At 59.3% G+C, this 14165-nt stretch overlaps 1 protein-coding gene across 6 annotated transcripts in view; it reads left to right on the top strand.

Annotated features, from left to right (window-relative positions):
• MAD1L1 (mitotic arrest deficient 1 like 1) overlaps positions 1-14165 on the top strand; it is a 311419-nt gene that overhangs the window by 174518 nt on the left and 122736 nt on the right. For all 6 annotated transcript variants that reach the window (XM_059155782.1, XM_059155781.1, XM_059155784.1 and 3 more), the window contains one exon: positions 5527-5583. In XM_059155782.1, the coding sequence (XP_059011765.1) occupies positions 5527-5583 (57 nt within the window). The remainder of the gene's footprint in view (positions 1-5526; positions 5584-14165) is intronic.

Raw genomic sequence — 14165 nt, 5'->3', positions numbered from 1 at the left:
TTGGCGCAGCCTCCACCTGTCACATGTGGCGCGTGGGCTTGGAACATGTGTCTGAGCACAGTGGCCCCCTGCAGGCCTGGCTGGAGGACGCATCTCTGGAACAGGAAGGGCTGTGGGAGCTGCCGGGCTTGATGTGTCTCGTGGGCAGCCTTGTCTGCCTGATACGTGCTCCTGGGCCTGCCGCCTTCTGGGGAGTTCCTGGGCCCTGCACCCGATGTCCCTCTTCCCGTGCCGCCTTCATACATCCGCACTCCAGCCAGCCCCACTGCCTTTCGGGCCCGGGTCGGCTAGGGGGTGCTGGAGCTCAGGGCCTAGGCCGCCCGACGCTGTTGCAGGCGCACCTTCAGGATGTGCTCCAGCCTTGCAGCTGTGACGGACCCAGGGGATGGGGACTCCAGCCAGCCTGCTGTTCCCTGTCCCCCAGCCTCCCTTCTGAGCCCCTCTGTAAGCCTCACGCCTGAGAAGTCCCATTACCTCCGTAACCCCCAATGTGCAGGACGAACACCAGCGTGCTGGTCACATACGTCCTTCCCTCCTTTCCCAGTGAGGACACTGGGGTGCGGAGCCAGACTGGATGACAGGAGTGACATCTGAGTCCACATCTGGGGCACACGTGGGTTCCTCCAGCCCTTCACCCAGCCTCCAACACTTGAATGCTGGCTACAGGAAGGAAACAGCCCTTCTTGGGGTCCTGAAACTGTGGTCCACGGGCCTTGCTTGGACTGTAGGAAACCCAGGCAGTGTGACCACTGCCACCCAGCCCCTAGACCTCGTGCGACTGTCTGAGGGCTCCAGGTGCACCTTCTTTCTCTTCTCCTGGGTGTGAGCCTGGCTTTCCCTGAGGCCTCAGTGTCTCAGGCGGCGCTGAGAGCCTGCCTGCTGTGAGTGGGACAGATGCCGCAGATGACGCAGCCTGCGCCCAGCCACCTGTGGCTGACGCGTCCGGGAGGTCTGATGGCATTCTCCTGCTCAGGCAGCAGCCTGGCCACAGCGGAAACCTCAAGGGGGAGGCGGGAGTAAGTCCCTGCGGAGGCAGGCTGAATGCTTTGAACAGATGCCATCCTGGCCGGCAACTGCTCTCATCGACAAGTGGCTTTCTGTGTAGACAGGCCACCCCGCGGGTAGACCTGGGCCCGCCTGCTGCCTTGGCCAGGTGCTGCTTCCTGCTCTCAGCTGTTCCCCAGTTGTCCTGGACATGCCCCTCCAGGGGGGTGACACCTGTAGGGACAGTACCGCAGGAAGGAGTGACAAGCTAAGGCCCAGCGGATGGGCTCTCACCAGCGGCCTTGGGGTAGGGGGGGCTGGCAGGTGCCTGACCGCTCCAGTAGGCCCAGGCCCCGTAGGCTCTGCGCCTACATCAGGGCTGGGTGAGCATCTTGCCCACTTCCCAGTCTTCTGGAAAGACTGGTGTGTTAGAACCTTCTGGTGTTGGGTGTGGGCCAGGAGGTGCAGGGATCTTGGGTCCAGGGCATCCACGGGGTTGGGCGGATGAGGCTAGCACACCGCACAGGTCTCCTTGTCTTTGTGGCCTACCTTGACTCAGGCCTGGTCGCTGACTGGGCTGCTTTGTGGTAGCACACTCCAGGGTGGGGGGACACTTGAAGAGGTGCCTGGCACTGGGGGTGGCACATGGGGGCCCTGGACACCTTTCTGACCAGTGTTCCTGCAGGGCTGTCATCTGTCATGGGTGCACTTGGATGGACCATATTTACTGCTTGACTGGGAGTGTCCCCTGGGCTGTGGCTAGTTCTGTTCAGTCCTGATGCGGCTGCATTGAGCCGTGGCTGCCCACTGTGCTGCTGCGGGGAGCTGCCCGCCTTGCCCTCTTCCTCCTGTCTGCCCACCCGCCCTTTGTCCCTGCTGGAAGCCCGGCTGCTGTGTGACAGGAGTCTCCTCTCCCTCCTCAGCACTGGGACCACAGTGCCCGCTCAGCATGCATATCCTCTCTCGCTGGTCCCCTGTGGCCTCTGTCCCATAATGCATAGACGCAGCCAGTGAAGGCTGCTAGAGTCTGGGTGAGGGTGACCAGTCCTCAGTCCCTTGGGGGCCTCTCTGCTGCCCCTTTCCCCAGCTTCCTCGGCACCAGCTGTTCCATGTGCATGAGCCAGAGGGCACACGCCCCCCCACCCCGCCACCCCACACCCATGGGTCTGGCCCTGAGGAGAGTCAGCCCACCCAGCAAGAGGCTTCACCCTATGCTGCCTGCCCCTACCCATCCCATCCCCCGGTCCTGCGGCTCCTTGGCTGTGGGCTTGTGTCAGCACCCCACCCCATGGACTCCCCAGTCTGAGCCCTCCCACATGCTTGGGGTCCTGGACACAGAGGGCCTCCTATGGGGGCCATAGACAGGTTGTGGGGTGGTGTTTGGTGATGGTGTGCTTCTTGCTCTTAGAAACTTCTGCCTTCATGTAGTAGAATGGACCGTTGCCTCCTCTCTGACTCGTCCTCCAGGGTGCAGGGGCCAGTGTTCCAGCCTCCCTCTTGTCGGGGTGTGACACACACAGTCTGCCACAGTGATCCCTCCCTGCCTGTGGGCACACTTCCCTGTAACTCTGTCCTCTTGGTGGAGCACCCTCTGCTCTCCTGTCACCTCTGTGGGACACAGTAGTTGTCAGTGTCTGTCTCATTGAGCATGACAGGTACTCTTGCACTGTGTGGGACCTTTGGCCTGGCCAGAGGTCAGGCAGAGCCTCCTGGCCTCACTCCCTAGGCGGCGTTATTTCTGACAGCTGCCCCGAGGTGGGACTTCCTCGGAGAGGTACAGGCCAACGCTTCATTCCCAAGATGGGATTGACTGTCCTCCAAGTCCCGTTTTTGCCAGCTCTTCTAGTTCCCTGGGATCTCTGCAGCCCTCACGGATGTCTGTCAAAGTTGTGCCATTTCCGAGCCCCGAGTCATGCAAGGGTTGGAGAAGCACACCACCTGCATCTCTGTCTTGCAGGGACTGGGTTATTGAGCAGGGCACCGAGCATCTTGTATCAGCCTTTGCCTGTTCATCACGGTCTCTGCGCCCCTGCTCGCACGCGTCGGTGCAGAGACCATGGTGACGTGTCTGCACCCATCTGCAGTTCTGGTGGTGGGGCCCTCTGCTGCCCAGACTGCCTCGGTGGTCACCGCTCCATTTCTGCGGCTCATTTGCCGAGTCTGAGTGCAAGAGCCTGGCTGACACCTGGTGTGCCCATGGGCAGACTCAGCCCTCGCCTTTCCTCCGTTCCTGGCTGACCTCACACTCGAGAGCTGTGTGGGGACGCTGGTGTCCCCACTGGGCACACAGACACACCACAGCCTGTGGGTTAACCCCTTGCCATGGAGCACTGGGCAGTTTCTGATGGTGGCCACTGCAACACAGCTGGTCATATGTCCCGTGGTTTCCTGTGAACACATTTGTGGGTGGGATCCCTGAGCGAGAGGGGACGCATGTTAGACTTCAGGCAAAACCCAAGTCATGCTGCAGAGTGGTTTCCTAGTTTTAATCCCTGCTGTCTGTCCTGATGGCTGGGATCGCCCAAGTTCTTTGTCTCTGCTGGTGAGATGGGTGTGGGCTGGTGCTTCATGGCAGACCTCAGCTGGCCTGTCCCTGTGCTCCTTGGCACAGGTGCTTTGCCCTCTGGGAAACACCTGTCTTGTGCCCTCTTCTCTGTCGTGTGGTTTTCATTACTGCTCTGTAGCTCTGTCTCTGCTGTTGACCAGGTAGGCGGGGTGGGGTCATCCCCAGCAGGAGCCCACGTGGTGTTGGGGGCAGGTGGCCACACTGCCCAGGGCCTTCCACCTGGGGGGCAGCCTGCATCACTCCCCTCTCCCTGACAAGCCACGCACAGATGCCAGCCTGAAAGAGTGGGAGCTGCTCCCGCTTCCAGGTGGGCCACATCCCAGCTACGCAGAATGGCTCTTATCCTATCCCTGTGAGTGTGCATGTGGCCTCTCCCAGGTGGCCTTGAGTTGCAGCATGATGTTCCCTTGGCTTACTCCTTCAGTTTTCCTTCAGACGTCATGTCCTGCCCACAAGAAGTGGTCTCCACAATGCCTGCCAGCCTCCCTCCCCAGCTCCCTTACTGGCCCACCTGTGCTACCCCCCCACCCCGGCCAGCCCTCCACCCACCCTCCTGACGGCTGTGCCCATCCCTCTGTGCCTGGCCTGAGGTGAGGCCAAAGCAGGTGGGCTCTGGCATGAAGCTTAGCACTCGGGCCTAATGAGCAGTGTTTGGTTTGGGTTTTCGGCTTGGTGTTGTGGCTGGGGGGTTAGCAGACTGCACTGCTGGGGCGGTGATTTCCATCCCGCCTGTGTTCGCTGTGTTATCAGCTCCGCTCCTGGGAGTGTTGGTCACGTGGCCTTGCAAGGTATTGACAAGCGTTCAGGAGCCCTGGCCTCGTTGGCAGGGCTGGCGTGTTGGGAGTGGGTGTGCTTAGGGAGCTTGGTGGGTGCACCCAGATGTTGCGACAAAATGCAGGTCTCCCTCAGCCCGAGGACCCAACACCACCAGCTTTATTGGCGACCACCTTCCAGCTGCCCTTCTGCAGACCTTGGAAGCTGGGTGCTGGGACCCCACTTGGTGCCCTGAGCATGGAGGCCGTGCATGACCTCTGCATGTCTGTTGCTTGTCGCTCTAGGAAGGACAGCGTGTCCAGTCTGCAGGCTGCTCTGGTCTCTGCTCAGGGTCAGGCTGTTCCTCGTGATGGCACGGACTCTATAGTGGTCACCTCAGCACCTGTGTCCCTGGTGCTTCTGCACAGAGGTGGCTACTGGCATGTAAGATAGTGGCCTCACAATTTGCTTGCTGCATCTGTTTTCACTGTTTTCTGGGAAAGGTATATGACTGCTTCTGTCCCTGCATGGCGTGTCCTAGACTGATGCTGCTCAGGAGGCATCCATGCAGGACCCCTGGCCGGCTGCTCACCATGCTTCTGGCATTGAGTCCAGGGGCACACGGCAGTGATGAGGGCCTGGGAACCCGGCCCTGGGTGCTGGTGGGCAGCCCCGGACTTTAGTCTGCTGCCTGTTTCACGGTGGTGTCGTGGAGACGTAGCATGCCTGCTGCACTGGCCAGGCTGGGAGGGTGGCCACCCCTGAGCTCCTGCCTGCGTTGCTGGGACCTGGCCTGGCCCTGCTGTTGTCCCTGGTCAGGAGCCTCCCTTGCATCTCTGTCCTGGGGTGGGCCAGGCCCCCAGGGAGGATCCTAGAGGCCCGTTTAGGGGACAGTGGCCGGGGGGCGTCAGGGGTTCTCCTGATGTTGGCCCTATTGAAATGTTACCTCCGTAGCTTCCTCCAGAGTATGAGCTTGGCGGGAGGGCGTGCATTGTACTCCTGGTGCCAGGGGTGGGAGAACTCCATCAGGAGCATTTCTGTGCCCAGGATTGCATTGTTGCTTCCGAGGCTCGGCGGTGGACTTCCCACTGTGTGTCCCAGCACTCCACCCCTGTGTCCAGGCTGCCTCGCAGCCTTCAAGACCTCAGGCAGTGGGGTGGTAGGGGCAGTGGAGAGGGGCAGCGGGAGGTCCACTGACACCTGCTTTCTGTCTTGTCCTGAAGGCTCAGCTGTCACAGGCCCTGGAGGAGCTGGGAGGCCAGAAGCAACGAGCAGACATGGTGAGTCTCTTGGTGGTGGTCTCCATGGCCACAGGGAGCCCGGGGCGTGGGGATCTTCAAGCCTGGGCGCGGAAGGAATCATCCCTGTCAGGCGCAACCCTGCGGGTCTCTGATGGTCACAAAGTGTCCCCTCGCAGAAATGCAGGAGGGGATGGGACGGGCATGGGGCTTGGAAGCTGGAGCCTGGCCCCCAGGGACTCTGATGTGGGGACCCCAGTGCCCTTTCTGCTCTGCTCCCTGACCTGCTTGACATGGAGCCAATGTGAAAACCCTTGTGATCGCCGCTTGACCCCCATGGCCAGGTGGTCATTCGGTAGTACCCTGGCTCTGGGCCCATGGCAACACCACCTCATAGGGTGTGCAGACAGACACCCGCCTGGCCCTGCAGCCCGCTTTGCCCTGTTGAGCACTAGGTGTGCTTCTTGGCCGGGTGGCCTTGTGGCCGTATGCTACCTTCTTGGACCACGTTCCCCCAGGTGGGCCGTGTGTGGGGCTGGGTGGGCTGTGGGCCGGCACCACTGGCCCTGGCCTGGGCGCCCCACACCGAGAGAGACTTCCTTACCACCATCGGGGGACAGACAGCATTGCTTTTAAGGCATCTTTGTCTCATACGAGCTGCAGGCCCTGCCTCCTGCTCTGGCCCATGGTCTGCTCTCTGTGGGGACCCAGCCAGCAGATTCACAGGGAGGCCACAGGACACATGTGAGGTGCTGTGGGGGCAGCTCTGTCCCAGGCCACACACCAACAAGTTGGGGTTGGGGCGGGCTCAGGGACTCACTGGGGTTCCTGGTGTGCAGTCGTCATTTGTCAGCTCCTGACCTTGAGCAGGTTGCCTTTACCTGCAACACAGGAGTGGCCCACAGGTTGACATGTCCAGTCCTTGGGGATGTTTCATCCGTCCTACAGCCGCCCCCACCACCTCAGGCTATCCAACTGTGTCTTATTGCCGCTGCCACTGTCTCCATAGTGGAGGGCGGGGCCAAGCTGACCTGAAACCTGCCCCCTTGTGAGGCAGGGGCCTGGGGATGAGAGGGGATGAGGCCCAGGCTCCAGAACCCGGGAGCCTGAGGCTGACTGTGCTCAGAGCCCCTAACTGGCAGGATGTATGGTGGGCATCGGTCAGACTGGCCATGCCAAAGGTAGACACAGTTTAGTTAGAGTGTGAGGCCAGAGGTCAAGGATGGCAGGATGGCCTCGACAGTGGGTAGGGGAGTCCCCCGTGGGATGGGAAGATTGGGGAGGGCAAGCCAGGAGATAAGCATGGGGGTCTGAGATGCTGTAGGATGTTGGGTGCCTAGGCCTGGGGTGTGAGCTCCCACATTGAAGCTCTCGAGACTCCTGGCAGTCAACCTAGCCAGGAAGGCAGAGCCTGAGGTTTGAGCCCTGTCAGGCTGCTCCAGTACTGGGACATGCGGCCCCACCTGCCAGGAGCAGGGAGGCAGTCCCGCAGCACCGTCCTGATGCCGCGCACTTGCTCTTCGATCTGTAAGTCAGCCCGCTCTTTTCGCCATGAGGGCCCGAGGGCACATCTGGTCCCCGCAGTGTCTGAGTTCTCCGCAGGGGCAGTCACTGTTGACCGAGGGGAACCACCATGCTCCGTGTAGAGGCTTTGCCCTTGTCTGGCAGGGCCCGGCAGGGGTGCTTGCCTCCGGTGAGCCTGGGGTAGGAAGCTTTGTAAACAGCACAGCCTAGCTCGCATGTGTGTGCATGACTAACAGACTGTGGGTGGGGGACAAGCCTGGGGCTGCAGTTCGGCCTGCCTGGTTTCTAGACCTGCGGGGTGGGGGTGGGGGGAAGAAAGCCAGGGGGAGACCCTGATTTATGGGTCAACATGCATCATCCCCTCGGCTTTGATCTGAAGGGAAATGTGCCCGAGGGCATGTGTCCATGCCGTGCACACAGGCAGGCGGAATAAAGATGGAGCCGTGCGGAGCGCAGGCCCAGCCCTCCTTCCCTGGCTCCTCGGGGTTTGGAAAGGGCAGGAGCTCCCACAGCGGGGCCACAGGGTCCGCTGCGTCTCGTCATGGGGATACCCGAGGGACGTGGGGCTGGAGGGCAGCTTTCCCACCTGTGTGTTCCCTTGTTCTCTGCCCATGAAGTTTCTTTTCATTGTGTAAAGCTCCCTTGAGCCCTGATGTACTGAAGCCCGGTTCCACCTCTAGACCGATTATACTGGAAACACTCCTGTGTTGCAGGTAAAGGCAACCTGCCTTTACTGAGGTGGGGGACCCACTTCTGCCCAGGTGCTACTGATGTCAGCCAGGGCGGGCGGCGCTCTAGACCTGGCGCCCCTGCCTCCTCTCAGGGGCCCCTCCCCAGCGCTGCGGGGCCTTTGGGGAACACGTTCATTGGGGAGCTTTGGGCGAAACGTCCCCGTGGCTCCAGCCCCGCAGAGCTGGGCAGGCAGGTGGGGACCCGGCTCTTCCCCCAGTATGCTCTTGGCTGGAGCCTGGAGGCGCCAGTGCTTGGTACACATAGGCGGGAGGTCTCAGGGATGCTAGCTCCTTTAGATCTGGGCTGTGGCTGGCAGCTGCCTTCTGATTGTCACATCTTGAGCTTGTGTCCCACTTGTTTCTCTTCTCTCTCTGCTTCCCGATTAGCAGCAGCACCCAGTGGAGTATAGCAGGCCTCCCTCAGAGGCCCCTGGGCCCTCCTCTTCCTCCATCCTCCCTGGCGGCACCTCTGCGTTCTGAGGCAGTGAGCCCAGGTGGGCCCCTAGCCCATGAGGAAGTAGGTCCAGCCCTGCTTGGAAACCCTATTTGGTGTGGCAGTTCGAAGCAGGGTCCATGGCCAGAGCTCCCTGTGACATGGGGACCAAGCCACTGTGGGTCTCACTCTGTGGCCCTCAGCCTGTTTTGGGGACAGTTGTGGCAATGGGTGTGATGGAGGGCACCTCTCATCACAGGAAGATGTGCCCCCCAGCCTCTGTCCAGGTGGGTTGGGGACGGCCTGGTTCCTGTGCCACCTGTCCCAGCCTGATGTCTCTGGGTCCTAAGTTGATTAACTAACTATATTTAGGAAAGGGGAGAAAAAAGAATATAAACATCTGTAGCTAATTGCAGATGACAAGACAAAGACAGTTTGCCTTTCTGTTATTAATTAGCAAATGTATGCTAATTAGGAAGCATGGCAGAATTCAGTCTTTTCTCTTTAAATGCAATTAATATCACAAGAAAAGATGTCCTGGGCCATAGTTGTATCGTTAACATCCCTCACCCTAATTAGACATGGCCAGGGGTGGCTGGAGAAATGAGCTTTTTGATTATAACTATGAAAATCCCTCTAATATTTTATGTACTCCAGGGAGCAGGAAGTGAAGATTTCTTTTTCGATTTAAGGGGAATGACACCCCTCACAACTCTGGGTAATGATGCTGTCATCTGCCTTGAGTACCGTGTCCCCTTCTGGCTCCTGTGGGCTTGCACTGGCCAGCGCAGGCCCGTGGCGGATCAGCCAGGAAGGGCTCTGGCGGGAGAAGTTCCATCCATGCACTGGTTGCAACAGATGCTCCTGGAGTGTGCATGGTGTGGCCACATCCCAGCAGGGCAGGCCCGTTGTCCTGGGCTGAGGAGCGTCTGTGAGGCCGCAGCCCTCGGCTTCCATGCGTCCTCTCCCAGCCTGCGGCTTCCATCCCAGAGCGCCAGCTGCGGCTCCGAGGGGCTGGTGCGCAGATGGTCGGAGATACTGGTGAGCGGCGATTTTCAGCTCTGCAGAGGGGCTGTGCACCCTAGCGTGTGCCTTGCTGATGGGTGTGGAACCGTGAGAGCAGTGGGGGGTGCTGGGAAAGCCAGGAGGAGTTGTGTGCACTCCCATTGTTCAGTGCTGGGAGCCAGCATCCGTATGTGCCTGCCGTCCGAGAACCAGGCCTTATCGCAGCCTCCCAGCGTTGCCAGCTGCCTTCCGGAAAATTATTACAAGAATCTCCTGGTTCTGTGACTGACAGTGATTCGTTTCTCGTCCCGGATCCATCCTGCCACGCGACCAAGCCCAGGTTGGAAGATTACCCCGCCCCCACCAGAGAACTTCATCTGTGGTGGGGGAGTCACGCAGGCTCATGGGGGACGTCATGCAGGGACCCAGGGCTGGTGGCAGCCTTGGATTTTGGCCAGCCTGTTCCCTCGCAGGGTTCTGCACACATAGAACAGTGTCTGAGTGTGCCACCTGCTGCTGAAGCCCAGCATGCTGGCTGTGTGCCTGGCTGTCCTGTAGGCTCGGGGTAGCCAGTGCGGGAGGTGGGCCTTCCCTGAAGGTAGCAGGGCTGCTAGCCGGCTGGTGGCCCTGAGTGGTAGTGCTGCCTTGTCCATACCCAAGGTGTCTTCAGGTGCCCAGTGCCCAGCATGGAGTGAGCACTCGACATGCAGTGGGGTTGACGTGGGGTGGGCATCTGCAGGCTGGTTGGTTCTTGAGTGCCCCGAATACCCACGGTGAGGGTTCAGTGTATTACTGCACACTCCCCTGGTGTGATGGGGAGCCGGGCACTGTTCCAAGAGCTTTGCACACGTCCACTCTTGGAGCCCTGCTAGGTGGCCCTGTTGTCACACCCCCTTACTCAGCAGGAGGCAGAGGCCTGGGTCCCAGTGAGTTCCAGCTCTAGTGGCTTTGCTGTCGGCACACACCTCTGCCTGGGCCTTCAGCACTCCCAAGTGTGTGGGAAGGTCCCTTGTGTTCCTGCCTGCACCGACCCATGTGAGTACAGGCCATGTGGTCAGCGTCCCCATCTGGGAAGTGTCCGATGCCCAGAGCTTCGTGTGCCTTCCAGAATGGCTCTGCTGAGTGCTGGCCCCCAGGGAAAAGTGCCTGGGGTGGCTCTTTGGGAGCCAGGAAGCCATTTGTAGGGATGGAGGGAGAAGGGCTTGATGAAGTATATGCAGAAGTTAGCATCGAGCTGACCTGCAGTGTACAGGGCTGCCCCTGAGAACAGAGTCCCCAGCAGGCGCCTAGGGCTGGAGGGTTCCGGGAAATCGAGGGACATGAGCTGGTTTCCAGCTGCTGTCCCTTGATGGCTGCCCTCGGGCACGGCTCATGAAAGCATGGTGCTGGCTACCCTCGCCGCACTGGCTCATCTGTCCCCCGAGCCCCAGCATGTGGGAGTCTAGAGTCCAGCCCTGGGTCCCTTCCTCCTCGAGGTGCTCCCCGTTGGACGCTGGCAAAGGCCAGTCTGGGGCTCTCTGCCTTTGGCCACGATGGTCCCGCATCTTAAGATGTAGCTCCTAAGGGAGAGATGGGGTCGCATGCTGGGGACTGGACAGCTCTGCATGCTGGTGGTAAAAAGGTCGGATTCGGCGACTGTTTCCTCAACAGGATACTTCGCGGTGGCCGTTTGGACTTTCCACGCCTTTCTACATGCGTGTGTTCACTGAGGGCCCTGCCGTCCTCTGTGCACTGCTTCCCTCACCCTTCTGTGTCTCCCCATGCTGTTTCTGCCTCTCGGAATGTGCTCCTGTCTCATGGGCCTGAGTTTTCCCTCAGCATCGAGCTAAACATCCTCTGCCTCCCCCAATTGCCAATTCATAGGACATGTTGCCCTCCCATTCCGTGCTCATTGTGGGCACAGGATAGTCATCACAGCCGTCATCCTCACTGTGGCCCTGCTTGGGATCATGCTGTGGCCACCGAGTACAGAGCACTCGCATGTGCTGGACCCACGCTCACTGTTGTACTGGACCGTGTCTTGGAGTCCTCGCTGCAGACCCTCCTATGACCTGGCCATGACCCGACAGGGGGACAGATGCAGTGAGTGGCTGGGTTGGCGGCAGGCCGGTGGGCACTGTGGAGCTGGTCCACGCCAACTGTTTTTCGTGGACAGCGCCGTCCTGCAGGGCCAAGCCTGGGACTTGGGCTTAAAGTACCGAGTGACTAGAGGCGGACTCGGAAGCATCCTGTGCTGCTGGGCCTCTCGCCTGGGGTGGAGACTTTTTGGTTTTGCCAGGTTTGCAAGGACCTAACAAGAAGTTGGTGATTTATTACCTTAAAAAGATCTGTTTACGTCTTAGGGACACTGTCCTGAGAAGATGGCTTCTTAGTCTAGGAAATAAATGTCTAATGGTATAATTTCTGGTTCTTAATTGGATCTCTACACAAAAGGAGAAGAAAGCTCCCCAGTGTGGAGGGAGCACTTTGGTTTGTTCCTGTCTGGAACAGAGGAACGTGCAGTTCCCAGAGCTGTAGCATGTTGAGTGACTGGCAAGGCCTGACCTCTCCAAGTTTTCTGTCCCGGCTGAACTTAGCTCGTCAGGTCAGAGGAATCCTGCCATCTTGTGCTCGTAGACTCTGCAATACTGACCTCCCATCCGTGATACCGGCCGTGGCTCAGTCCCCACGGTTTTCACGCCTTCACTGGAGCTTGGTCCCTTGTTTCCATGCGTCTTACACGCTTCTTGTTAGGCCTCTCCCCAGGTGTTTGATCATTTCCATTTTTCTCACGTTGCTCTCAGCCCTGGCTGACAGCCCCATGCTCACCACAAGCCTTCGGGGCCTCTCCCGGGGCTGAGGGGCTGAGAGAAGGCAGGCACTCCAGATGAGGAGATGGAATCCTCCCACAGGCCCCAGCCTACACAGTTGAGACACAGTGAGAATCTGGAACAGCCACAGATCGAAATTGGTTAATTTATCTTTAAAAACCATGGGGTTCCTTCCAGGGGAAGGGAAATTCTCCACAGTAGACCTTGTCCTGCTTGCCCTATTCTAAGGACAGTGTTTCTTTTTCCTCTAAATGTCTCACGTCTCTGCAGTGACCCTCTCTGGCCTAGCTCCTTCTCAACTACCAGGTCTTACCATGTCCATGCTACGTCATTTTGCTGCTTACCGTTTTATCAAATCCGCTGTGGTTCCCCTCCCACACGTCCGCTGCGTGCCCTGCCGGTGTGTTCGGGAGGAGTTGGATCAGATGTGGTCCTGGCCATAGTGCCCACGGTCCTCTGCAGGGGCTCACCTGGCCTGGATTCTGCCCGCCAGGGTCTGGTGGCTGCTTCCTTTGGCCCTCGGCCCAAGGGGGAGGCTCGTGTGGTAGCCATGGCCACCCTGCTCCTCTGGAGTCAGGCTTTTCCTGCTGCCTCCCCAATTGGGAAGCGTGGGAACGTGGGTGTCCTGGTGCCCCTACGTGAGCTCCCTGAGGAAGAGCTAAGCTGGGGCATTCAGCAGCATCCATGACATCACCTGTGGAGACATGAAGGGCCCAGAGTCCTCAGAGCTGTGCCACATTTTCTGGAGAGGGGGTTTCCATTCTCATGGGGTTTTCCTGGACTTTCTGACAGTCTCGCTCCTGGTGTTAACAGCCACTCTCCTGCAGGGGGCGGCCTCACTGGAACCCTCTAGCAGCACCTGGATGCCTCCTTCTACATGTTCCTGGGGATAGGTGTCTCCCTCTGTGGAGCTGGGCCTGGGGCAGCAGAACCTTCTCTAGGGACCCAGGTGGACGTGAGCTGCCTGTGCTGCCTCTTGATCTGGACAGTGTTTGTCTTCGTTTCTGGTTGTTTTTTCCAGCTGAAACACTGGGTTTCTCCAAGTTGTTCTCTGGGGCCTTTCTGTCTTCTCTCACCATGTTCCTGTCACCTGCTGCCAGCCTGCCCTGGCCAGTGTCTCTGGCCCTGAGAGTAATGGCCCCTGGGGCGCTGTCCAGCCTGCCCGCTGGGTCCTCTTTCTTATCAGGTATGCCAGTGTGGGGGGCAGCTCCTGGAGGGTGGGCACTGTGCTTGCACGTGCTCTCCACCTTGGCTGCTTTGTCTGAGGTGTAGGCAGGCATGTACCAGCCTGGGTGACCAGCTGTGCTCATGAGGAAATGCCCAGGAGAGCCTCCAGAGACTGCCTGTGGCCTCTAGCCTGTCATATCAGGTGTGTCCCTCTGGAAGGGATGGAACATGATGAGGGCATTCTGTTTCGGCCCCCTCGCCCCTCCCCAGGAAGCAGCAGCCACCACAGGGACCTTTCTGGATGCATGATGGGCCAGAGTTGAGCAGAAAAATGACCTTTGACCAGGATTCCCACTCTGACCTCAGCGTTGTCTCTTCTCTGGGACATCTGAGTCACTTACCCTGACTGGGCTCTGGGGAGAAGCCCGGTTTGAATCCTGAGACGCAGCAGGCCTTGGCTCCGTCAGTACCACCTATGGTCCTTGGCCCAGGGGGCCCCTTGTGTGTCCTGGGAGCAACTGATGGAACAGATAAGGGGTTCGATCATCCTTCCTCTGGCGCTCCCCAGCGCTGGGTTCCTTTGGATCGTGTCAAGGGAGAGGCATCTTCTGTTGGTTGTGGCCTCATGAAACCGGGTAAGGCCCTTGGGATCAAACTGTGTATCCTCCCAAATTAAACTGAAATACACAGTCTCTATTTAAAGGTTATACTGTACTAGCGAGCCAGCCTTGAGTACCATTAGTATTAAAGTTTAATGATGCTTTGGAGCTGTGAGTGAGCCTGGCAGGCCAGGCCTCCTTGCAAGGAGGGAGGGACTTTGTCACCAGAGGAAACAGGCAAGTCAGAGGCTGGTCCACGCTGACCCTGGTATGCTGCCGTGGAGGTCTGTGCCCGGCGCTTGGGCCGCTCTGGCACTCCGCTCTCATCTGCTTCTGCTCAGGGTCCAGACCCCAG

This window comes from Mustela lutreola, chromosome 17, assembly GCF_030435805.1.
Source record: "Mustela lutreola isolate mMusLut2 chromosome 17, mMusLut2.pri, whole genome shotgun sequence".
NCBI classification, from domain to species: Eukaryota; Metazoa; Chordata; class Mammalia; order Carnivora; family Mustelidae; genus Mustela; species Mustela lutreola.
The sequence above is the reverse complement of the archived record's forward strand: the minus strand, read 5'-3'. Positions and strand labels throughout refer to the sequence as shown.